Source organism: Falco cherrug, chromosome 9, assembly GCF_023634085.1.
Source record: "Falco cherrug isolate bFalChe1 chromosome 9, bFalChe1.pri, whole genome shotgun sequence".
Taxonomy (NCBI): domain Eukaryota; kingdom Metazoa; phylum Chordata; class Aves; order Falconiformes; family Falconidae; genus Falco; species Falco cherrug.
Window position 1 is genome coordinate 40568004 of NC_073705.1, and position 27603 is coordinate 40595606.

At 40.6% G+C, this 27603-nt stretch overlaps 1 protein-coding gene across 2 annotated transcripts; it reads right to left on the minus strand.

The window, feature by feature from the left end:
* Positions 1-1333: 1333 nt before the first annotated feature.
* Positions 1334-25931, minus strand: LOC102058641 (solute carrier family 22 member 15-like). 2 transcript variants are annotated; one of them, XM_055719884.1, is made up of 12 exons: positions 25822-25931; positions 24202-24348; positions 20286-20418; positions 19454-19618; positions 17721-17850; positions 15758-15979; positions 13951-14091; positions 12119-12204; positions 7799-7907; positions 4022-4094; positions 3360-3523; positions 1334-2330 (listed from the first exon to the last, which is right to left on the minus strand). In XM_055719884.1, the coding sequence occupies exons 1-12, from the start codon at positions 25909-25911 to the stop codon at positions 2318-2320; spliced, it is 1473 nt and encodes a 490-aa protein (XP_055575859.1). In that variant the 5' UTR covers positions 25912-25931; the 3' UTR covers positions 1334-2317. The 2 variants fall into 2 exon arrangements, with proteins under 2 accessions (XP_055575859.1, XP_055575860.1); XM_055719885.1 differs by lacking the exon at positions 19454-19618.
* Positions 25932-27603: the final 1672 nt, after the last annotated feature.

Below are 27603 nucleotides of genomic sequence, written 5' to 3' on the forward strand. Positions count from 1 at the left end.
TACGGTAATGAATGACACTGTTTCTTAAGACCTTATAAGATATAATGGATTGATTACATTAGTCCAACTGACAATATTTCTAATAAAGCTGTAAATAATTATTTCTAAACACATAACTGGAAAAACGCTTCTTTCTTCCAAATAGCATCTTTTTACCCAGCAATAACAAAATGCAGCAAGGATATCTAAATAAGTCAAACAAGGTGTTAAACTGATTTGAAAAGATAAGCAAAAATGGAACTCTATGTTTCCATCTGTATTCTCTTCTGGATCTTGGAGACATAGTACCAAACCAGCTTCCACAAAGGCCTATACTCATAAAAAGAGCTGCAGGTACCATGAGTCATGCCAGGGCCGCTGAAAAGATCATTAACTACTTTTCAAGACACACGGCTTTCTGGTCATCAATCCACAAAATTACAGAAGCCATCCCAGGCAAAGAATTTATTAATTCCAAATCAAATAAAGCAAAAATAAGCATGTTCAAAATTTAAATTATCTTTGTTTCCTGTTTTTCACAATGTGGAATAAAAAGCAGAGGAAAAATGCTCTAATACAGCCTGATACATGTGGCAGGAGGCAGAAATAGACCACATAATGGTACCTTTACAATCCTCCTGTTCCAGAGTCTTGTGTCTGCTTTGGGAATACAACTTTATATCATTCTATTTCTTACTAAATTTTATTTCTTGTAATAAAAAAATTGAAGTCAACAGTAACAAAACTTGGTCTTTACCATATCCCTGCTGACCCAATTATCCTTTGAAGAGGTATAATCAGTCACTGTGGTTATAAATGTTAATGCAAGGGAAGGCATTAATAGTATTCAGAAAAAAAAACCATCACTAATTTAATTCTAATCCTCATGAAAGTTAAACATTACAAAAATCATGAATAAATGATCAGAAGATAAAAGTTTGCAGCATATTCTATAGGCTGTTTGTCATCAAGCTTCAGCCCCAGAGGTTAAGTAAATGCACATGCAATCCACTGGTATGTCAACATTATCTAAAAGTTGTTCTGATTGCCAGTTGACTTTCACCTCTTGGGGACCTGATCAGGCTGTCTGAAAAGCATGCATGGATACAGCACAGATTTCAGTGAGGCAGAGCAACCTGTGTGTGCTTATCTCTGCATGCGTGTGTGTACTTATGCACGTGTGCATGTTCAGTTGCAGAACTATTATTTAACCACGGAACTTGCTCAAAACATCAGAGGCCTTTCAGTAACCTTTTCATACCAGATGCATTACATTAAGGGCCAAAATCAAAATGATGCAATTATTCTTCAAAAAGCCTGGGTAAACATCCTGGAAAAAGCAGCAATCACAATATAGATGTTAAATAATTTTCTTTTTAATAACAAAATTGTGTTGCCCATCAAAAGGCTGTAATATTTGTGATGGATCTATTCCAATGTAAATACATTAACTGTTAACCAAAGACACACACTGCCCCTTGCAAGGAGGAGTTTCCAATTCATAGATGAAATGTACAGGATTACATATTATTACATGTATTATACAATATATGACTCCTGTTCAATAATTTCTAGTTCCACAAGTACAGCTAGAATTTGATAACCTTTGTCTAAAAGGTTACTCATCCTGTCCTTTAAATGCACCTCTTAAAGACCTGAAAATTTTCCAATATAGTATTATTTTTAAACAGTACATATTTTTTAATGTACAACTGTATTAAAAAATTATTTACTCCACAATAAAATCCATTTATTCCCCTTTCAAATCTCCTGTTCAGGTTTCTTATGCTAGACATACTGAGGCAAACAACCCATATAAAAATCTTTGGTCTCTTCACACTGTGAGGTATAGTGTAATCTAGAGGCAAAAAAACCTGAAGAGAAAATTAGCATATACAGGATGCTGTTACTTTTCATGATTACAGCTTGCCTGAATATATAAGGCCATCTAAATTTTAAATTATACACATAACTTCAATTACAACGTTATCGCTTAATCTGAAGCTTGCAATTACATTTTGTAAAATAAATTAATACTTCACTTTAAGACACCGTAGAGAAGTCCAAACATCCAAAGTATGCTTTTCGTAAGTCATTAAATTAATGCACAGATTTGTCACCTCTTTTCTCACAAGCTTTGATCAACTTCTTCCATCTTCTCAATCTGCCTCCGCATAAAACTGTTCAACATGCTACAAACAGCATTATACATGAGTCCTCCAACATTTCCTGTCAGATATATAGAACAAGGCTCTGCCCTTCAACTGGTATAGCACCTTCTCAACGGAGGCTTCATTTTCCACCACAGACAGACATTCTGAAACTTAAGTGTTTTCTTCTAACCGGTTTGCCTGTCAGACAGAAGGAAAATAATTATTGAAAAACAGTTTACATGCCTTATTTTTCTTGTCCTATTTTATAGGCTAATATCAAATTATAAAACCAGAATTCATTGATTTTTTTTAATTGTAAGTGAAACAATATTCAAAAAGCTCAAAAATTATTTTTTTCCATTTCAACTGAATGCAGTTTTACTATGTATTAGGCATAATAATAAAGCATAGTAGCGTGTAGTATAATTAAACTGATTAAGTACAATAATTACCAGAAAAATAACAAGCTAGCATATCAATAGAAGCCATAAAAGAAACCCATATTCTTTTGTATCTACACTAAACCTGCTTCGTTCTAAGCTAACAATTCCTTTCTTATAAGAATTTCACACATACACACAGCTTTATTCTCTCCCCCTCCGTAATTCTTCCAGGAAGCCATTCCTAAATTTAGGGGAACGTACTTCACATTTTCTATTCTACTACCTGTTGAAACAATCAAAACTTTCATTTCCCACTTCAGAAGCTTTATTTAGTGCTACCAACAACAGGAAAACATTTTAAATGCCTCTAACACCCAGGATACTAATGAAGGATAAAACACTTCCTCAGATATATATTAATTTTAGATTATGTTCCCCTACAAAACATGACAAAAAGTCATAATCCAATATATGAAAAATATGCCAAGTTATTTTACTGTAAAAGCACAGTAATCTTGCTGAATGTGTTGTCTCCAGTTATTTTAGACCACCTTTCTAAAATTTGTCTTCCTTTAAGGAAACAAAATAGTACTCATTTACATATGATTTAATACATACAGGTGAAAGCTGTTAGCCTTTACTCATCTTTAAGAGCCAAAGAGTAAATTTAATCTCCACTGAATGAGAAAGATGGCTTTAAAAACTTCATGCACATTGTTCGTTCATGCACAATCTAACCAATATGCACTAAATCGTGACTCACGTAAGATAGAGGGGAAAATAAAACAAAGCTACAGTAAAAAAAAAACAAAAAAACAAAAAAACGCCAAAACAAAAACATTACTCTGCCTCTTCGTTTTTAAGCACTTGGTATTTGGGACTCTGTACATCTTCAATGCTCTCGGCAATTGGCTTATTTAGTGTTTCTGGCAGAAGGAGAGTCAGGAATCCCGCTGACAGTCCACTGATTCCAAACACCACAAACGGTACAGAAGGACTAAGAGATTTCTAAAATTAAAAATACATAGTAAAAACCCATCATTGTTTCCTGCTCTTAAAATATATAATCCATATGAACTGTAGTCAAAACCAAAAGACTACAACTTTTCACTTTAGCAGTTTGTGCTATTATCCATGTACTGGCAGAACAAAGAACCCAAATAAATGTCATTTCATAGAAACAGCTTCATAGGAATACTTCCTTTTACGGGCCTAAAAGAACCCAGATACCGAGGGAGCCTTCGCAGTACTGAATGTGTTATATGACAACCATTTCACTAACAGATGAAATATTAACACAATATAGAACTTCAAATTATTTCCAAAAGGGATAAAATACTAGGTATTTTTAAACATCTTGTTCATTTATTCTTGACGTTCAGTGAATGTTACTTTTCATAAAAACATTTTTTTTCCCAAGGAATATAGGTGGTAACAAAATCAGCAATGTCTTTTTGAGATAATTCGGTAAATCTGAGTTACATAAAAACTAGAAAATAATCTTACCATAGACGGCACAAATGGAGCCAAAATGCCCCCAAATCTGCAAGACATGGAACAGACACCCAAGCCAGCATTTCTGTTTCAAACAAAGGATGAAAGATTTATAGTTTCAGGATACACAAATGAATCATGCATGAACACGTCAAAGGTTTTTAAAGACCTCCAGCAGTTACTCTGAAGTAACAACTAGCTGCTAGCAAGATAAATCACACCCTCTCAAACCCTAGCAAAACCACCTTGTTGTGCAATCCTTGAGAAAAGTTTTAACAAACAGAGAGGTTTTCCAGCCTGCCATATGTGGCAATTTCATTGGACATCCCTGTGCTGGATGGAGAATGATTTCAAAATTTGGCAGGATCTTCAGACAGAAGAACAGGATCGGATCTGAATGCTATCTCCAAGAAATAGCTGCTGCCGCAGCAGCCTCTCTTCTGCCACCTCAGATTGCACAGAGGACAAGTCAGTAGTCACCTCCAAAGAGAAAATGTTTGCCAGTGTGAAGCCTGGAAACATTTGGCCAGATGTATCACTAGAGAGGCTGCTGAATTCTGTGCTCACTTCAGTTTTCAGGCAAATCTAAAACAATCTCATCTAGACTGTGACAATCAAAGCATGGGTTAGAACAGCAGGATCCTCTTCAAAGGAAGTTGCAAAAATCCTCAGTGTCTTTCGTTTCCTGATCAAATGCAAAAATCTTCCATCTCTGCGTTGCTCCTAAATATGGTATTTAACAGCCACTTCAGGGACCTGACATCCGCACCAGTCATCTGTGAGACAGCAAGAACTGGCTCATGGCGGCTGCTCTTCTCCCCAAAAAACAAGAGTTGGGGTTGTGCAGAACAACGCCATGGTATGCAAGAGGAAAAAAGCGTTATCACCCAAGAACTATTAGTAAGCATCCTTGAGGTGCTGCACTGCCAACAGCTGACCACCCACAGCTTATCTGACCTTACTGCCCCAGGTTTACCACCACGCTTACTAGGAGACCTACTAAACCTGACTGACTGCATGTGCTCCTACCATCCCACCGAGCACAGCACTGAACTAATGCCAGCCAAAACAGGTCTACAACCAGGGTAATCACATCAGCCTGGGGCTTAGTTCAAGCCAATTAGTCCCGCTGCAGCTGCCTGACAAGCGATGCATACCACGTGGCACTCCTCTAGCTGCACTGCTTGCCCAGCTCTGCCTGGTAAGCGGGTTGCAGCCCTGCCCAAATGCAAAAGCTTCTCTGCTCCTGGCACTGGCAGCTCTCAAATTGCACTATGCTCACCAAGGATTGCTGTTCAACAGAATTATGGAGAGTTCCTTGCAAAGGAAGTCAGAGATCAAAAGGCCAAGTATTTCAAAGAAGTACAAACTTACCTACCGCCACTACCATTATGTGAAAATACAATAGTTTCTCCACAATGAGAATAAGCAAATAAGCTTTCCAAAGCTATCCTAGACAGTCCAATGATCCCGCTCTGATTTCACCCATCACACACAAGGATGTTATTATTTTGCAACCATCTTCTCATTAAAAAAACATGAGTTTGTTTTTCCATCTATATTACTAGAGCTACGATTACATTTATTTCCCAAAGACAACCTTCCTTTCTGTCCAAAATGCACAGTGGTGATGTTTTCTATTTTTAACTGTTTTGTTCTCCCAGAGATATTTTAAAGACACATCAAAACGGAAAAAAAAGCCCAAAGCACAAACATTTTCTCCAGCTTGCTGCACCTCCCCACTTCTAGCATGAGGCGTATTTGTCATTACAATACCAGTTAACTTAAAATATGCTTAACAGTCCTTATGCTTAAAGTAATAAGTAGGTTTAAATAAGGAGCATTAATACTGAAAACATTTATTTTTTCTGCAAAACATCCAATTGGGGAAACAAAAAATAAAGTTTATGCCACCTCCTCTCCACTGACATCACACGGCAGGCCCCAGCGCTGCTGTCAGCGCCATGCCGGGATCGCTACAAAACTTTGCAAACGCCACCAGATGGGGATGTTTTGCTTTAAATTCAACACTTGCCCATCACTGCTTTTCCCGTATGAACTGTAATATTTGCAATTAAATTTTACCAGAAAAATATCAAACATTTTAAACGTAGAAACTGTCACACGTGAGGAACTTTCATATGGTTTAATGTTACAGTCTGATATATTATTTAAAACGAGTGGTCTAATACAGTTGCTGATTTTTTAAACTGTCTTTATTCTTGCATTTTCTCCACCAGCAGTCTGTATATTTGATGCAAAAAGTTACTGTTTTGCCAGAATATTTGTGCAGATTCTCAAATGAAGCAGCACTTTACTTGATTATTTTTTTATTTGAAATCTTCCTAATCACAAACACTTAATTCCAAACACACAGAGCCACTGCTGTAATTCCTGCTAGGTATAAGCTGTCACATACTTGGCACCGAATGTCAGTGGAACTCAGGAAGACAGTGTAACATGAAAACACACTGAAACAAGCAAAAGCTGAGAAATTAAAGCATTTTCAGATTTAATTCTCTTGTTTCTCAACTCCAGAGAAGCAGAGGGGACAGGAAAACAAAAAGTCAAAAACCATGCACACTAAAAGAAAAAAAAGAAAATAAGGCCTTTATTTGTATTCTTTAAGAATACAAAAGTTTGGGCAGGGAGAACGTAAACAAACCCCCACATCCAATTTCAGTCAGCGTGCTTGGGACTTGCATATTAAACCTAAACCTGTGCCAAGAATCACAAACTTAGTATCTAGAAACAGTCAATCCACCTCCATCCTCACAAGTTCTATTACAAAACATGCATTCAAAGCCTGGCTTTTATGCCTCTGTAACATATGGTAATTTGTGAACCTCAAAAGAGAAAAAAAAAAGCCAATGCAAGGAGTCACACCCTCCCCCTGCCCCCCAATCCCCCAGCATCCTGGAATCAAGTGATATATGTCACCATCTTAACTACTTCTACAATGCCATAGGACAGATCTACCAGCCAGAATGCCTTCCTACTCCACGTCAGCTTCCAACTTTGCTGCTTTCTCTAAAGAGGCTCAATTTTTGCAGTAGTTTTGTAGCTGCTATTCTTGAGCTCAAATTCTGAACACGTACTTAAGAATACCATTCAGAAAATCATGTGGAACCAGGACGGGGGTGAGAAGAACAAGCCTGTGTGGTATTACATATTCCTATCTCAGGTTTATCTTGGGACAACAGGCGAGAAAGTAACCTCACAAAGAGTTAGTAAGAACCGTGAAAAATAAACCAGGGGTTTATCCCACTTGTTCAGTAATTAAATGGTGTAAAGCAAATTACTGTCATAGAGAAACTATTAACATGAGTTACATTATGAATATTTAATTAAATAGCAAAGATGTAGAAAAGCATAATCATATGGGAGATATAGGTATATAAGACTGTAAATAGCCCTTGCTGTACCGTCTCCATTTATTATTAAGTTAGCATACACTTCCATCCCATTGTTACATTTGGTTTTGCACCCTGTAATTTTACTCCCAAAAATCAATAATAGAAATGAGAAATATGGCACCTACCATTGCAATGTAAGAAGTTGGTCTTCTTATTTTTATTCTGGATTCACACCTAGAGGAAGTTGCCACAAACAGCCTGGGAAAGCATGCTGGTGCAAAACATGTGACTAACAGAAGAAGCCCTGGCAAGCTGCCTTAACTACAGAAAGAACTCATACTGATATTTCAGGTAAGAATAATTACAGTTAAATATTGAAGCACACTTGTGCATGAAAAGTATTGTCATTTACCCAGAAACTCTGTTAAGTTACCTCAGTACTGTCGGGTATAGTTCAGATGTATAAATATACACGATGTTGAAAGCAGCGCTGACCATCATTTTTCCACACAAAGCTAACAAAGTGGGACTGAGGAGCAGACCTTTCAGGAAAGAGAAAACAAGCTGTGAGCATACATAGTCCATTTTCTTTCTCTTTTTATCACAATGTTGAAAATATGCAGTCCTTTTTAACAGACTATCACTCAAAAAGAATGTTTCATCCATAGATTTTTTTAACTACAAGCACAAAAGCAGTATCTCAGTTCTTCCCAACCATTTTAAGAGCTAGCATAAGAACAGATACATAAAATTATATTTAGGACCAAGAAAACAGGACCTATTTTTTAGAAAAGTATAAAACTTTCACAGCTCTAAATGGAAGGGCTAACGCTTCCAGCTGTAGAGTCAGGATACCTTACCAAGTAACTACATCTTTTGACAAGCACAGACAACATAGCTTCCTTAAATAATTTATTAGATTAAAATCATAGAACTTGATTCACCTCAACAGTTTATTTGCTCCTCAAGAACATCCTGTTGGGACTTAAAATGCAACAGCTTTGTAACTGGAAAGAGTAAATCTAATGCAGCCCAGTTTACTAACAGACAGAGTTTAGTTGGCTAAACTGAAGTGTGCATCTTTCAAAGTGCAAAAGAAACCTGGCTTTCATTATCCTGATTTTGGTTATGTTTGCACCACCCATTTTAATACAAAGATAATTTAATACATTCTCCTAAGCATGAAGAAAGAATGAGTGCTCTGATCAGCTGTATTTCAGGTTCTCTTCCTCAGCACCGCGTTCAGCATGTTTCAGTTTGGATCAGATGATGTTGATTAAATAATGGGAAAGTCTGACTGCTTCTCAATTGCTTTTCTTTTAACTTTGCCCTTGAATATTCTCTGTTCTATTAATCTGATCAAGTCAGATTCTATTTCAACTGAAGCAGAAATTCATTTGTACATAAACTGAAATCCAGAAACTTTATTTAATGTCTTTAAGTATGATGCATTTTTGCCGTTATTTCTGTAGTTGATGCAAAAAAGATGCAGCATTGTCATCCAAGTTCGCCTGTTGCTCAGTAAGAACTGGAATATTGCATACAGTTGCCAGATCGAAAGGTGTGAACCTGGTCCTCAGAGCTGTGCTGGGTGCCATCACAAAGCTGGGACATCCCTTTTCTTCCATCAACCAAACATGAAGTGATGAAGAAGAGATGTGTAATTCTTAAATGTGTTTTAAAGCTAGCTGTTTCTCTCCCAGGGAGACTTCAATTGAATACTGCATAGCCATGTATTATAAATGTAGTGTTAGTGCACTTGGGAAGTTTTGGACTTACTATCAAAACAGAAGAAAGAGTCTGTCTAGACAGAGAAATTAGCACTCCAAAGCTCATGAGTCAATTTAGAGTGCACCGTCTTCTCCAAGTTCCCTCCCTCAGGGGAGGCTGAAGGCTGGCCACGTGGGGAATTACTGCGGGATTAAAAGCACACTGGAAATTCACTGCACATCAGCTTCCTTCTGTAAGTAAGCCCAGACATAGCTGTTACATTTTCCTCAGTCTCGGAGCATATTTTTAGCAATTCTTGCAGAACAATCCACTATTTTCTTTATATCTATAAATTGTAATGCCATTAGCATAAGGAATGCACTTTTCCTTTGGGGATTCTGGTCACCATTTATAGGTTATTTGCTAGGTCTAGCCAAGCAGGTCCACGCAGCATCTTTAACACTTCTACTATATTGTCTAACACCCTTTCACCTGGACGTCCAGTAGCAGTGGTATGCACACAATTCCGCCTGAGACAGTACCGTCAGGGCAACTGTTTCAAACTTTGGTAAAAGGCAAAGTTGTAAGTACTTAGTAAATTCATGTATTTCAGTTTTAATTAATAAGGGATAATCTTCCATTAATTGATCTTTGGATTTTAGAGAAGCAAAATTGGGGGGGGGGGGGGGGGGGCGACACAATGACATGGGGACGATAAAGATGGTGCTGATGTTTAAGACCACCTAGAACATGAGTTAGTCTGTGATTTCATTTTGATGCCATAAACGCCATTAGTAGTCTCATTCGCAGTGTCATTATGTAGATTCACCCTCCTGCTGTCATCTTAATGCGCATAAGTTCACTTAAGCAGTACTGAAACTAAAGGAATCCTTAAATTTCCCTCAGAAAAAAACTATCCACTAAGAAAGGGTCGTTCTCAACACAAAAGGAAATACCCAATACTAAGAAGAGCTGAGAAAAAACTGATTTAAAGAATTGCAAATTTTCTTTTCTTCTTCAGTGGAAAGCATATCAACGGAAGTCACAAGAAGTTATGATGTGTTCAGCACAAGCAGATAAATCTAAAAGAGAATTAAAATCTAGTTACCCCCAGGTGAGAAGTCCCCTTTGCTTGCTATAGCATAAAGCTGACACAAAATGCAGTATCTTCATGCTTTACATCAGCTTTTGAAAGAAAAGAGTATTACAGCTCCATTCCCTCTCCACTGCCACTCTCCTTCACCTTCTTCTAATCTGATACTCACATGAATTAATTGATGAGTTTAAGTGATAAGGAAAGAGGGAGCTGAGGGATGTATCAGCTTTTACTTAACACTGAGAGATTTTTAGTCTCACATTCAGCACATGTTTAATAACAGAAATGTTCTTGGCTTATTCCACAGGGCAAATTGCTTGGATCAGATTCTCATTCACAAGTTAGCAGTTATTTAGGAACCAAGTGAAGATTACAGACATGAGAGACAAGTGCCCAATATCTCATTAAAATCTTAAATCCCTTGTAATAAAATAAAGGATTCTTATCAATCGCTCAGAAGAATGCAGACTTAGACAAACATAGGAAGTGTTCTCCTTAGCAATAGGAGGGTCAGACTAGAGATGCAATAATCCTCATTTCATCCAGAATGACTCATCTTCATCATGCTTGGAGATGATTTTTTTTTCTCCTTAAATGACACAGATCACTCTTGGCCAAGAACCAGCTTTACTCTTACCACAGTGTGAAGCAAGATGTAACAGTGTTAGAAGTCAAGTCAACTGGAAAAGGGAGGTTTCCTGAAATTCACCAACTCTTCAGAAATTAATACCCTATCATGATCAGTCGCTACTGCTTTTCTTTCCGTTCGTTTTAAAATATATAAAAAGAACAAAGAGCAAACTTGTTGGAACAAAGGAAGAAACCGTCTCAATAGAAGGAGCAGCAAAACAACTGAGGACTTGAACTAACACAAGCATGGCAAATGGAATTACAAGATATTTTATCTGTCTGTTTTTCTTCCTGAGACTTTTCTGAGATCAATTTGAAATGGATGCCAGACAGTATTTGTAACTGTTAAGGATAAACACAACCTGTAGAAGGCTACCTTGTAATCACATCACTCGTGCTCCTCAGTCAAAACACTGTGAAGGCTAAAGCACTTCCACTGAAGTGATCCTAAGAAAAATAGGAGCAGAGAGCAGCCACTTCTATTTGTTAGTGTCATGTAGACTTAAGTTTTCACCAGCTAAAATAAATATTATCAGGGAAAACCTGTATTTGAAATGGAATGAAAAGTGGAAATACAAAACCAAGCATACATGAATGTTACTGACAACGTTAGAAAAACCCACATCTTTTGAGATAAGAAATACACTTGATGATATTCCACCATTACCATGACCTGTCCTCACAACTGCACAGTGCAACAATACACAGCATGAGACAGAGAAAGGCAGCAGGCTTCCTGCAATCCCCATGGCTTCCGTATCGCAATTCTGACCTCCATTTCTAATTTGAAAGTAGGAAATATTTTTTAAAGCTTTTTAGTGGTTTGGGTCTTTTAATGATTAATTTAGCTTCTAATTCAGGAAAACTTCAGTTCCTCTTTCTATAAATATTGCATGCCACCAAAACAAATGTAAAATTAAGCTTAGCATCTCACACTGTCAAGATCCAGTCAAACTAACATTACACTGCACTGCAGTCTGGCTATTAAATCCAGTACTTTAAGGCTGACTGCTTAATAGTGATAAATGAATGCAGTGTCAGTATTTCAGACAGAATGCGATAGCTGGGTCTGACCTTCAAAGAGCCACGGGCTTGCAGTCAGACAAGCTTAGTCAATTAACAGGGTCAAAGTATGCAGGAAGTTAAAAGCAATATAGACAAGACCCTGACTCCCTGACCAGCCCCAGAAGCAGAGAGAGGTATAAACAGACAGGGCTTTAGGCCCTGAAATACTCTGTCACAAAATACTCACTAAATTGTTTTGTCAGCTTTTATCCAAATTAACAAACATCTACTCTAGCAGCAGTACATACTTACCAGCATTTGTTGGTAAAACCATAGTAAATATACAGGCTAATCCTGCAAATACCAGGAAAGATGTCATAGTTTTACGTCTTCCAGACCTAAAAGGAAAGAGCACCCAGATAAAAGATGGAAACAAAGTCCTTTAGTATTTTTTTAAATACCAACTAAAGTACACAGCAGCATTGCAACAGTTCTAAGTCTATTGTATCTTGGTAAGTGCTTCAAATCTTGCATTATTTTCCTAATTTTGTGTACTGAAGTCCTCCCACAAAATCTTTCCTATTTCTAGCCAAGTTTTGACTTTTAAGCTATTGAATTTGTAGCCTTGAGAAGAACCCATCTATTTCAGCAACAAGAACTCACAGACTTTTTTCTTCTCTATACTAAGCAAGGCAATGGGCCCTGTCATCAAAAGGGTATTCAGTGCATACACACAAAGATCAAATTAATATTAGTCAAACAAATGTAGTTCTAATGCTTCCTAATCTGTATTTCTCTTCTACAGCTTTGCATAAACATATGCATTTATGACACACAGTAAAACTTATTTTGTATGCTTTTCTGTCTAATAGTATACACATAGAAATAAGCAAAGGCTGTTTCTACTGCCTGGTGTTTTAAAAGAGAAGATGACAGGATAGAAAATCACCAGCCCATCTCTACATCTGCCATACCTAAATATTTCATAATTATTTGCAAAGGAGCACAAGTAACTCTTAGTAACAGTTTGCAGGCATGTAGAAATACTACACATGCTTGTTACTTCCTGAACTTTCACAGCTACTTCTAACTACTAGCCCATACTTGTAGAACTACAGTTTATCTACAACAAATGTACAATACTTGTTCTTAAAATCTTCTAAATTTTTTTGCAACAAAGAATCTATACTTTAAGGATACTGCTCAGTAAAACTGAATGAAAACAGAGCAGCTGGCTTGTCACATTCTGTTTTGCATTAAGCACCTAAAACAACACATATCCTTACTTCAGGAAACCGAAAGCTTGACATTTACAGTTAGCTTGACAAATTACAATGGGGGGGAAAAAACGTAGAAAAGGACTTGGGCGGTTTGTAGTTTAAATGTATGTCCTTGACGTAGGGCTTGGGCGCAGGCTGGGCTAGTTGTTTTGCTTTTTATCTTGACCAAGCTGACAGCTTTTTACTGCCAAAAAACCCAAAAAGTGACATCCTCACCTGACTGAAGAAAATGAGCTTTTTGCCACTGACCTCAGTGAGACCAAAGTATCATTACAAAATACTCAAAACTGAAGGTTGCAGGAAACCCTGAGTAGCTCTGGGCTGCCAGGCTGTTTGGCCTTTGAAAATAAGTACCCACATAAAGCATGGCCTCCAAATACACTGAAAATATGAAAATACAGGGACACCTATCATGCCTTAATGAAAATTGAACAACTCTCACTTCAAAGTTTTGTTTGAAGAGTTTAAGTAAAAATGAGCAATGCTAGAAATTGCTTTCAACTGCAGTTGGTATGCAGTACAAAAATAAGTTGTTCTGAGTAACAGGTGTAAGAGATATATGTTATAGATACTTAACTAGGATACTCATATTCTTTCCATAAAGACCAAACTTTTTTAATAACATTAATCACTGAAAAGCTCATCTCCTGAGTAATTCAAAAGATGAACAAAACTAAAAAAAGAGTTAGAAAATCAGAGTCCCATTTCCATAGCAACTACAGAAACCCCTGCAGTAAATCCCCAAAGAATCAACACTGTTTAAAAAAACAGAGAAGTATCTTACTGAGAAAAATGCCTTTTTTTTTTTTTTTTCTAAGCTATCTACAAATATATGCAGAAAACTAGGAAATATTTTTTTCTTACCAGGATTTCTCAATAAAAAACATGCACAGAGGAAATGCTGGAACTTCTACAAGACCAGAAAGAGCCACATTTAAATACAGATTTCCTCTTAATTCACCAGCATTTAAAGTTAGTCCATAGTACACAAAGCTGCAGGCATACCTAAAAATAACCATAAAAGTTATATTACTAACACAACTAATCTTTAGGGCTAAGGAAGTATTTAAAAGGTAAATTGGGCTGTGTTATGGATTAGCTATGTTCTAGGAAGAGAACTGTTGACTCCCCCCAAAAGGGAAACAAGGCAAAGTGAGCGGTTCCTATTTAAAGAAAGAAACTTCTTGAAAGAAAACAAGTGCTCATATACATCTACAGCATAACTTTCAGAATTTTCTGTTGGCTTAGGGTTTTTTTCGTAGGTTATTTAGCAAATCTAGTAAGCTTAGCTGTAAGTAGCTAATGCTTCACTGTTGCAAAGCAATCCTATGAAAGAAAATTCTATGTACATCCATTGCTTAAGACTAAGTGTCTTCCCCAACCCTAGGGAAGGCTTCCCCAAAAAACTATTATCACTTCCCTTGGAAAGAACTAAGCTTCCACACCCCCACCTGACAAAAACCACACTGGGTTGGAAAGGCCCCAGATATTACAAGGACATTTTGCCTGTTCCCCACTATTCTTTTACTGTCCAAGCAGAATCGGGGCCAAGTGATGTGGAAAAGGAAAGTTTTCCCTGATACAGGGAGAACTATGTCCTCAGTCAGTCACAGGTGAGGGTGATGCCAAAAGCTCCTGAACAACAGCATAAGGGGCTGGGTGACAACTGCTTTGACACCACTCCAACAGCTCCATGCACTGCATCTTAACAGGGTTTGAGACAGAAAAACAGTGCTGCAAGCTCTTCCTCCAGAAAGTAAGAATACCTTTGTGTAATTTCTCATCACCACAATTACTTGTATTAACTTACCAGCAACTTTAAGAGTCTTAAGATGCTTCTGGAAAGGTCCTACTTAGCAAAGATGTTCCTGCCGCTTCTCCCACATTCTGCACATCTCTGCTTAACCCACACATCAAACTAATGACTTTTCTCATCTACATCCTGACAATCATCTCAAATGACATCAAACTTCAAAGGGAAATCTTGGTTTTGGCATTTTGGAAAAGAGCCATTCCTCCAGCAGCTTTTGCAAGCCAATTTGCAACAGCTGCAGCTGTACCAACCAACCAACACCTTCCCTACCCCAGGGGTTCCCTCTGCACTGCCATTTATTGCTAATATATTATTATGTTACATCCTCCTGTGCTTCGGGGTGTTTGTTGGGTTCTTTTTCAAGTTGTACCACTTTTAAAGACAGCACCTAATATAAATCTATGCAATCTGTTCTTTATCTTGTCCACAGTTTTCCTCCACTGAACCCGCGTAATGTGCTGCTGGGCTCCAAAGGCTTATTCTTAAACCAGATTTCTACTGTTGTCTAATCAAGGCAGTCCTTTTCTTCCTAAAACTGGTTCAAATACACATCCTTTCAGTAATTTCTGCTTCAGCTTCTCACTTTGCTGAATGTAAATCTTATGTTCTCACCAGATTGCTTCTTGGTAGGTTTTGAAGCAGTTTCCTAGTAACACACTGAAAATAAAACCCGACAGCAGTAATAGTGAAACATCAAATTTACAACACATAATTTTAGATTATTATCGTCTGCCATCAACTGATAAACTTAAGATTTAGTTTTTGAGGGCAGAATTTTTAAAATAAAAAGATGAAAAGTTTAACCTTTTCCTCATGTCTGACTCATTCACAGCATCTCGGTGTCTTGTTACTACGTACCAGATGTACATCAGTATGATGGTTCGCCACCGAAGGACTGGGTGTTTTACTAAGTTTAGAATACCAGGTGCTGATTCATCCTTTCTCAAAGCTCCTGTGCTTGGTTTTAATTTTAGATTTAATCTCTCTTTTCCATTACCAAGCGCAATATATTGCAACACATCTTCAGCTTCTGCCATTTTCCCTTGGGAATACAACCATCGTGGTGACTCTGGGAGCATACTAACAGGAAAGAACAGAAAAATCAATAATGACAAATTCATTCCTATGAACACAGTACTAAAGTCAATCTTTCCATTTTGTAAATCAATACGTTAAAAAAGTGCCAATGCAAAATTCAGAGAAAAACATTCTATTTGCACTGTTCTGCATATTAAATTCCATGTACTCTGATAATACAGTTAAACTTACAGAAGCATTGTTGGAGATGGTTGACAAAGCACTCAGTTATGTTAGAGGAGTTCAAATCTACATCTTGACTTCTGCTGAACTGACTTCTTAGGAAATGCTACACTAGCATTATCCAGGAAACACCTCAAATCCCAATTATCTGAACAGTCCAGACAGTTTTCACAAAGTTTATTTCAAGCTTCTCCATTATGAGAGGGGCTCTGAGTTGGAGTGAAGAGGAAAGAAACCTTACTGGGGAATTACCCATCAGGCTCCAGCAGCTCGCTGCTGCCCATGTAAGCTTTAAGTCTCTTTTCCCAAGTATAATCAGAATATCCTTGCTTACCACAACTTCAGTTCGTGATTCCTGTTTTTTCCACTTTGTAGCACATGCTCCTGCTTTTATACAAGCCATAAAATAAAGAATGGAGTATCTTTAACTGAACCTTTATTTATTCTGGTACTCCAAACAGAAACATACACCCTACAACAAACTTAACTTTCATTACTTCAGAGGATCCCAGTATATGTAGTGTTTGGCGGAATTGTATTTCTATCAGAAACAGAACACCATAAAGGAAAATGTATTATGCAGAACTTCTTTCCTCAGCCCAGAGGTTTGTTTTCCTTGACTACAGGAAAGGGGTGGTGGAATGGTGGTGGTGTATTTTTTGTGTATTCTTTAGCAGAATTCATTTCAAGAGCAGATCTATCTAAAAAGTAATTGAAATTAAAAAAAAAAAAAAAAAAAGATAAAAGCTTCTGATTTTTATCTGTGCTGTACGCTAGACACAACCTGTAACAGCGTGTAGACAACCTTCTACACTAATTATTTTATTTCTTCTACAGCTTTAACTAGTGATCAGAAGTATACGAGGTGTGTTACTTGGGATGTTAAAAGAGTATTTTTAACAACACAGGCCAGACAAAGCTAGCACTTTTAATTCCTTGAATACTGATGCATTTCATAATCATTTTTATGGTAATGTCCATGTAGGAATTCTAAATGGGGCACCCAAGCACATGAGTGCTAGGAATAGACATAAGGGACCTCAAAAAACAGGCAGACACATAGTGTATCATGCTAAAAAGGCAATTCCAAGTGCTCTCACTTATTTCCCTTTGCATGCGTCTCACAGAAAGAAACTCTAAAATCCCTCTAGGATCACTTCCAAAACTTTTCAGGCGCTGAAGCCCTTCCTTGGCAGAAGACAGTGTTCCTGGCTGATGCTCCAGCTTGCAGCCTCTGGCAGGCCTTCCCTTCCCTGAGCGGATTTGTAATTGAGTTTTATTGGACAGCTGGCACACAGCTGCTCTTTGCAATGCTGGCCACCACAACTGTAACAGCATGCAGAAACACAAGCTTGTCTTCTGGGTAACCCTGACCTTCTGCTTCATTTAAAACCGCTTCTTCCTTCACAGTATGATTTTTTCCTCTTGCTTGGTTCACAAAAGCATACAGAAAAATGTCATCCTTGTTTATACCACTCTCTTGAATGTCATTACAAGAAAAAGTAACTGTTAAATTGCTGAGTATTTTTTCTTATCACTATCATGCAGGTGAACCACTTACAAAGAAAGGAGGAGGAAGAAGATTCCTGGAGTATTCGATACCAAGGCAAGGTAGCGCCATTCTCTTACACAGTAACCCAGTAACGCATAAACAGCAATGCCAACTGCAAATGTCAAATTAGTTAATGAACCTGAAAAAATACAAGACCAAAATGGTGACTACAGAAACCACTGGGAAAAGAAAAAAAAAATCTTAAGCAGAAGCCTGAAATTCCTAGCCTATGATATACCTAAATAAAAGAGCAATTTTGTGAGATATCTTTATGGCATTGTGAACCAGCTGGCTTAATATATTAAGCAAACCCAATGAAGAATACCTTTGTATAATGTAGGGGGGGGTTGTCACTTTTTCTAAAGGGTGATACATGGGAGGGAGCAAGAAATGAACAGGAACCTACAGACTAAGGAGAAAACATAAGGACAGGAAGAAGTGTTGAGAGTGAGTGATTTATTTAGGTCTATTAAAGTAATCTTGAATAGAGGTGGCAGGCTGGAACAGAAATTGGAAGTTATAAAAGTAAAAGGACCGAGTTCAGTACAGAAACAGCTGCAAGCCAGAAGTTTATTACAACAGACTTCCGATAACAAGCATAAATAAAAACGTTAAAAATATGGGGTCAACTTGAACTCCAAAAGCCTAACAGCAAACCCTCTGCAGACTAGCATGGGTCTTGTACTAACCCAGAAATTCTCAGCTATTGCCCACAAAGCCTAGCTCACAGCCAACACCTAAGAGAGCTTCTTTAATACTGCTGAGCTGCATTCAGCAGCTCCCTCTCATCAGGGGGTCTGAAGCAGTTTTTCAGCACCTCTTTCCCAACAGCTGAGCAGAACTAGAATAAAGCACCTAGAGCAAAAGCAGCAGGAAGCAGACTGGCTCTTCGGTCCGTCAGGAGGCTGGCCCTGCAGGGAGAAATGCTGGGGGGAGCAGAAAGAGACAACAGGGCAAGGGGGAAGGAGGGGTGGGAGAGAGAGAGGGCATGAGTCAACAAAGCGAACCCAAGAGAAGAAAATTCAGTACTTAAAAAAAAAAAAATAGTGAAAAGCTATACCACAACTGTCTCATACATCCCCAGAAGTCCAGAGAAGAAATAAGAAAAACAGTGGAATGAGGTAACTGAAGAAATGAGAAAAACATGCTTACAGCCACAGCAAGTCAGCATTTGGACCAAGTTTTTCCCCATGTGGTGCTAGCCAGAAAAGTGTTACAGTCTGAGCTACTCCAGCTTTACAACAGTCTGACGTGCAAGCGTTAAATTTATTTTAAGTCTTGGCAGTGGCATACGAAAAAGGACATTTGAAAATACTGGATGATCAGTACATTCAGCAGTGGAAAAAACACTATCCAGGCACTAAGTCATTTTGTGGTGCAGGGAAGCTTCCAAGAAGACTTCCAAGAATGTCTTCCCAAAAGACCATGCAGCATCGTTCAGAAGTTGGCAGGATCTGCCTAAACATATTTTTTTTAAAATGTAATGCAGTTGTACAAATTGAGAAATTTTAGGAATCAATGTACCAACTCCAAAAGCTCAGTTTTGTTATTTATCAAACAAACTCAATCCCATGTTCCTTATTCAGGCACTCTTCCCAAAGAAATTAGAACCTGGATGAATAACATCACACTTATTTGACTTATTCTACAAATTGACTTTACTTGGTACAAATATAAAATGTAAGGTATTGATAGAACAACATGTGGCACAGTAATAATAATTAAATATTCCCAAATCCCACCTGTAAATGACCAAAATGATTTTCCTACATATTCTTGTGTTAGGACAAAAGACACAAGAGACATTCCACCATTCACAATTCCAACAAAAAACCGTGAAACTGCAAATGTGTCATAATTCGGAGCTAATGCTGTGACATACCCAAAAATGACATCAAAAAACAGACCTGTAGAGAGAGAATGAAATGTAATTAGTACTTATGGTGCACAGCTTGAACTCAGAAGAAAGGCAGGAACCACATTCAGTTACTCCTGAATGAGCACTCTATAGCACTCTTTTGTCTCTAATCTCTCACACTTGGCTTTCTGAAATCACACCATATGAAAATTACAACCATTTTCAAGTCACACACTTGGAAGTCTGCAATGCCAAAGGCGATGTTTCCTTGAGACAATGTTATTAAACAAAAAGACGCTTTGGCTGCAAACACAGCTGGAAAACAAACACCAGGACATGAGTAACCCACTCAAGATGTTTAGGTAAATCATTCTCTCCTACCCCCTCCAAAAAAAAGTGGATTATTTTTATTGGGAACAATATGGTTAGGCAATGTGTGGAGTACTGTGCTCCAATAGTGACAGTCATAGCAAAAGCAGGTTATTTTTCCTCTCCCATTGATATTCCAGTGACCACTGTGCCGCTCAGCACACTCTTACTAACCATTTTAGTGCTGCTCCACTCCAAGCAAAGTGTTTATACAGGTCATTGACTCGGTAGCATGACACAGCAGGTGACCCACGGCCAGCCTCCTGGTAGGATGGCCCACAGGCAGAAAAGAGAAGGATGATGTTATCCACATAAAATGCTTAAGAAAAACCTTTTAACAATCTTACCTGAGATATACACTGGTTTCCTGCCCAGTTTATCTGACAAAGGACCAAATGTAATATTTCCGATAAGCAATCCAGCAAAAAATAGGGATGATGCAAGGCTTACTTTGTAGGCTTCTTGTTCGATTAGGTACCACTGTAAAAAAAAAAAAGAATCTCCTTATCATTAAAAGTATTAACACCAAGCTGCTGCCTTCCTCAAAAATAATAAAAAATTATCAAAATTCTTGTCTTGCCATTTCCCACTTCTAGCTTTATATCCTATTAAAATTTCTGTCACATTTTTTGATAGGGAAGCCAACAGTAGTCATATTTTTTTCCTCCTTTTTTCCTCTCTACTGTCTCCTCCCCCCCCAGTTTCATTATATTATAAGCTTTCAACTTGGAAAGTACAATTAGTTGCACCCCAATACCCAGGCTTTGACAAGGCAACTGCAACTTATCTTAAGTTATTAAAACAAGTGAAGTCTAAATTATTAACAGCTTAGCCATTTCCACATTGAACAAGCTTAGCTACTTCAATGAACAGGTAATGAGAATTATTCATTAACAAGAATAGCACGTTCACTGTTGCAGTACTTAAGAGTTAATGCTGTGCAACTATGTTTCCTGAACCACGAGTAATCCTTGGTGCCCTTCCTCATCATACACATGTTGAATTGTTGAAGAGAAGCAGAAAGGGATTAGGGAAACATCTCCTTGTTTTATAAAAGCTCTAAGAACTACTTATTAGCTACCCATTGATATTTTCGTATCTTATTGTGCATATAAATTTACCATCAAACAGAAGTTAGAAACAAGTGATGGGTTTCTTTACAAAATAAATTTTCTACCTCATCCAAAAGCTAAACTGTGGCAGCATAATCAAGAGTTGTCAGGAAAGAAGAAAATGAACAGACAGTGGGTTGAAATCAGAACGAACCTTACGCTATTTTCCTGACGGGGGAAGGCACACAGACAGCTTGTGCAGTCCCTCTGCTACAAACAAGGAGAATCAGCACTCACAGAAACGCACTGCTGAGATTACAGACATTGCTGACATCATGAACTTGGGAAAGAATGGCAATCAGAAAATCCTAAGTGGTTTTCCAGGGAAAGAATTTAACTAATTCAGTGCAAAGCTTTACCCAAAGAAATATTCAATCCTTATTTGAGTATTTCAAGTAATTCCCAGTGTATTTACTGGAAAATTTACCTTAAAAAATTGGATGAGCATCACACTGACTTTTTAAACAACATATGCAGTATGTCCTTTGGGGAAAGGAAGAAGGATCCTAATCCCATTTGATTTTTTTTAAGTAGAAGGTAAAAAAAAAAAAAAAGAAACACCAAAGGGAAGAGGCCCATGACCAAGATCCAGCACAGCATACTAGGATTTAAGCCCTGAAGCGTCTGCCTTGAATTAATACAGATCCCCAAAGAATATTAGGAATTTACTGAAACTTAAATCAGAGCAATCCCAAGAAACATATGCTTTTACTCAATCAGAATTCACATACTGGCAAAGTACAGAGAAAACACAGCTCCATCCACCCAGTAACCCACCAATTACCAGTGCTCTACCCACTACCCATCCAGCAGCCTGCAAGACACAGGCTGCAGGAGCAGGACAAGATTCAATGCCTTCACAGGACTCCTTCTTTAGTCCAATGTAGCCAGTGTTCCAGCACTTCAGAGTTTTGGGGAATTTTGGATACTCTGGGACAGTAAAACTGCTGTGCAGCAGCAGCATTTGCAGCTGGTTTCTACCGTACCCCACTGGGTAGAAGATTCTACCCTATCACTTCGGATAAAGATGTAGCCCCAGAACTTACAGTTTTTTAACTTTGAGTTGATTTCATTAAAGTATTCCTGAGCACGAATCCTCAGGAAACTTCAAGTATAAAAATATCACAGCATGTGCTCTCCAAGGCACAGAGCACTGCTGACAGAAGTCCTTCTTCTCCATCCTAGCACTCCACAGCACACAAATGCCAAACTCCCTGGTCTCATCTGCAGTGTTTCAGGCTGATTCAAGAGAGAAAACAACTTTTTGCTCCTGGATATGGCTGTAAAAATCAACTTCTGAAAGGTAAACGACCATTTCTACACCAAACGTAAAACATTTCTGAACTCACCTTCTTAAGCACCGTCACTTGTTAAAGCAGGGGACTGAGCTGAGGCCAGACCAAGACACAATTCTAACAGCTGTATTGTCCATGAACCAGGCCTGAGCTGTTCTTTACAAAATCTTAGTTACGCCAAAGTTAATTATGCCGATCAGTTTTTGAAGCAGAACTGAAGAGCTGCTCTGGAGTTTTGCTGAGCTCCAGAGAAGAACAGTGCCCCTGCCAAACCAGAAGACAACTGAAAATATTTAAGTTTATGCTCCATCACCAAAATAAAGGAGATAAACTTTAGAAAAGCAGCTTCCTCTCCCAGGATAGAACAGGAGAGAAGATTGCTTCTGCAAACTGTGACTTCTGCTGCTTCATGTGCCGCTGGAAGATGCTCATATTTTAACAAGTCTGATATAATAGTGCATGAAGAATGTAACTTTTAAAAGAATGCATCTATCTACTTCAGTTGCACAAAAGGGATTTGTTAAATATTTGTCAAAATTCACTGCGACTTGCCAACAAAAACGTTGCCAATTTTGCTATCACAAAACCAGACATCCTCTCAGCTCTAACTCCCCATGACAGTTTGATTTAGTTACTAGACCACTAGCACACAGCAAAATGTGGGCCAGCATCTAAAGATTCCACAAAAGATACTATTAACAATTAAAAAAAAACCCCAAAATTTAAAATAAAATTACTAAAATGCATGGGAACATAGATTTGTTTTGATAAGTCTTGAGAATTACTACATATTTTGGAAATTGTAACACTGACTCCTACATTTAAAAACACAGTATTAGTTAAAATCTGATCTGTGATTATAAATTAAGCACTACTCTGTATCACACATCCTGCTGAGAGTCTGAAATTGAAGGGTGATCTTGGAAGACAGGCTAATCAAAAAATCTGTCTCTGACAGAGGTTATGATCCAATATCGCACCATTCCTTCTCACGTCTAGTCACTACATTTTTCCAAGAGAAACATTACACAGTCACATTTGGGATAACGGGAAGGAAACAAAAACTTTGGCATCGGCTACACCAAGTCCTAACCTGTTGTATTTACACAAGTTGACTGACAACCACTCTAAGAATTCAATCAGCAGAACTCTGACAGTTCACGCTACAAGCCACGCCACCCACGCAGTCTTTTTTCTGGCACTGGCAGCGATGCTGAGGTCACTCACACTGGCCTGAGTGATTACAGCCCAGGGACTAGGGAAAAGCAAATGCAGCCTCTTGTATGGAATTCATAAGGCATAGGATGAAGGGTCAAGCTTCTGTCCCACTCAGCAAACTTCCATCTCTTCCATCTCCCACTCTCACCACATGTGAAAATACCCAGACACGTCGTGCGTGAGTTTCATTTTCATTCTAGTTTTACAGTTTCAGATGCGTCTTCTGTGAGAAACTAACAGAACTCATGGTAAAGCTTATGCGCCCAGCAGATTGTGCAGGCATGACAAACTCTTCTTGGTAGAAAACAGATATTAGGAGGAGCTCATCCTAAATTCCAGGGTTATAAACTGTAGTGACACAATCATTCTTCATTAGTAACAACTTCCTAAAACACACGAAGGTAAAGAAAACTGAAAACAAATAATACAAAGAAAGTTTAGCCTAAATTAAGGAGTTACAGATTTACACCAGGAAAGCTAAACCAGTAATTTTAGTCATAGACTTTTAGATTTAAAAATAGTAATAAAATGGAAGAGCCAGATGGGCGGGTTCCATTACAGTAAGCCCCGGTCAGCTTTTAGAAGCGCCACATCCTGCACAAGAACAAAGAAGCAGTAGGTGCGACAGAAGTACTTGCCTCAGTTACTATAGATGTGAAGTTGTCCGCAAAATGGATACGCTTGGCCAGCTCGGCTCTGCTCGCTGGAATTCCCTCTTGGTCTATGTGATAGTCAGGTACAGCTCCCACGAGCACAATAAGCATCGACTGACAAGCCACGTAGATCTTAAAACAAGACACAGTCATTTACCCTAAACAATCCCAAGGAGACCTGGTCAAATACTGTGAGCTGCTCATTAAACTAACGATTCCCCTTTACCCAGCATCAAACACAGAACGCAGTCTACTGCGATTACATCCCCAGATGTGACGCGGGCAGCTGGGAGCTGCAGGCACCACTCCAGAGGGAACCTTCAGGGAAAGCTTCACCTCGGCACCCTCCTCCCTGTTGCAAAGTTGTTCAGTTTGTTCTTGCAGCTTTGTAGCCAGGCACAGGGAAGGAACATTGTAAGAATTTCATCAGTTTCATAGCTAAGATCTAATGCTTACACCTAGATAATAATAATTATTATTATTACCGCCAAAAAAAATTACATGCAGTGCTGAAAGAATACAGCTGGTAGTGATAAGTCAAAAACAAAAAAAAATCCAAGATATTTGTTAAAATCTCTGCTAGTTCTTCCCATTGCAGAAAGTGAAACCTTGAGCTGATCATTAGGAAAACTAGAACATGCAGGAATAATGACGAATTTCATAAAGAAATCCTTATGAGAATATTATTCATCAACATCGACTTCAAGATGTTTTAAATGCCTTCTAGGCTTTGCACGTGATTTTATTTTTTCTAACATAATTATCCTTAAGCATATCCATACGTTAGCGATTTTCAGCACGTCACCACGGTCGGGAAGGTTTTACGTCTCGGCTGGCTGCCGGCAGCGGGCCGGGGGTCCCCGGGCGATGCGTCCCCTGCGGCCGCGCAGGAACAAGCTACGCGCAACCCACGCGCACCGGCAGCGGCCGGGGGGGCAGCGCCCAGGGGAGCGCGGCGGGCCGGGGGGCACCGCGCACGGCCGGCCCCGGCCCCGCACCGCCGCCCACGCGGGGGGTCTAAATCCTGCGGCCGCTGCCGGGGCGCCCCGCGTAAGGCGGGGGTCGGGCAAGGCGGGCGCAGAAATAAGGAAAACGGGCCGTGAGCTCGGAGAAGCGGGGCAGGCGGGGCCGCGCGGAGGGGGGGAGAGGCCGGGGAAGCAGCTGGCGAAAGGAACAGAACCCACCGGGCCCCCGGCGGTGCCCACCCTCCGCGCCACGCACCGCCCCGAGCCCCGCAGAGCGGCGCACGGACGCGGCACCGGGGGCAGCGGGGACAGGTGCCCGGAGGCGGCGAAGCCCCGAGCCCCGGCCCCCGCCGCGGCGCCGTCTCCCGGCGGGGAGCGCGGGGCAGGCGCGGAGCCCCGGCGGGGCGGGCAGCGCCGCACACCCCCGGCCCGCTGCCGGGCGGGGCCGCCGCGGGGGCCGGGGGCAGCCCGGGGCCGGGACACGCGCCGAAACCGACCGAGGCGGCGCCCGGCGCCGGCAGCGCAGCGGGGGACGCGGAAGCGGGACAGCGCCGGCCGCGGCGGCTCCCCGGGGCGGCTCCCCGGGACAGCCCGCCGGGCGCCCCCCGCCCCGCCCCGGCGCCCCCGCCGCCCGCCTCACCTGCAGCAGCACCAGGAAGGCGGTGAGGCGCCGCTGCCCGCCGCCGAACTCCCCCGCCGCCCCGAAGGCCTCCTCCAGCCCCAGCGCCATGGCCCGCCCGCCGCCGCCCCGCCCCCCCCGCCCGCTCCCACCTGCGGCCCCGCCGCCCCCCGGCCGAGACGCGGCGGCGAGGGACGGCCCCGGCCCCGGCCCCGGAGCGGCCCCGCAGGGCGGCTGCGGCGCAGAGAGAGCCCGTGGCGCTGAGCGATGCGGCGGGTCCCGGAGGAAGCGGCTGCCGGGACGGCGGGGGGGGCGCGCGGGGCACCCGGAGCCGGGCTGCGCGGCACCCGAGGAGCAGACGGGCTCAGCGGCTGCTCCAGAGCTGCGTTTGAAGGGCAGCAGCTCCCCCTCTTCCACGGCCCCGGCGGCGGCAGCAGTGGTTTCCGCCGGGAGTTAGGCTGCTGCAAAGGGGAGGGTCGCTGCGCAGCCCCCCCGCCCGGGGCCGCTAACCGGGCACCCACGGAACAAGCCGGCGCTGCCGGCCCAGTCAATACGACAAACTGAACTGCCATAAACACTCTCTTCGTCCTCCGGCTTTCATCTCATGCGCAGAGTGCCACCTAAAAGCTCCTGGTCCTGTGGGTAACGCGAAACTCCAGCTCAGCTGGCAATTCTAGGATTAAGAATAGAGACATTAACTATAATTAATCAGGCCAGGGGAAAAGGGCTCTGGCAAAAGCACAGCGAGTGGCCGCCCTTGGTGTAATTCCCTCCAGGCTGTCATACCCGTGGTTATGCCGCCGTGTTTCCTAGCATTACATTTAAGGATGCAGCTTTATTATTACGCTAGCTTTATACAGGGGGCTTGTTTTGCTTTGGGAGGTTGGTGGTGGTGGTACGCGTTTCTTGTTGGTTTTTTTTTTTTGTTTGTAGGCTTTCTCCCCTGTTAACCATATCAAGAAATTATTTCTTTGGAGGCAGTTAAGTTAGGACAACCTCCCCTTAGTATTCTTACTGAAAGTGGTGGAAGGCCTGGAGGGGATGGCAGAGCTCAGGGAGCAGGCAGCGAGCGCCATGCAGCGCAGTGGGTAGACGTTGCCCAGGAAGAGCCAAGTGAGGGTCAAAGTGCTGCTTACCTTGGAACTGTGACAGCGCGGATAAAAAGGACTTCTGAAATAATTTCTGAGCTTCCTTATTCATGTAGTCGCCGTACGTTAGCAGAGAGCAGTGAAATCCTAGGCTGTGCCTGAAGTCCTTATAGACTCTGCTCCAGCTGCTTTCATGATTCCTACCCTAGTCCAAGCAGAGTGATCTGTGGTTGAACCCTGGATAAGGCAGGCAGGCGTAAGAAAGGCTCCCGTTCTGTTCCTGAATAGATCTACAGAAAGGATGGAAACAATTTCGGAAGTCTACTGATTTTACAAGACGTGTTAGGTTCCCCCTCACGTTCAATGATGTTTTTCCCATGTTAGTGTGGAAGATACACAATGCTTAAGGTCTCTTAAAAAAAAATTTAAAAAGAGCCCCCAAGAACCTTCACCATCACTCCATCAGTTTCATCTTGCGGCCTAGGACATCTGCACCAGCACCATTTTGGAATCAATCATCCCCAGAGCAGGTCTCACCAGCATAATGTTACAACAGCAAGAAGACAGCTTTTAGCTCACATCCACAAATGTTCCCGTTAAACATTAGTTGAACAAATCAAGGAGGGGGGTGGGGTGTGTGGAATCGGCATTGTTTTCTGACATCCACAATTTCTTCAGTAGGTCGGGGTTTTGTACGACATGAACTGTTCTGACA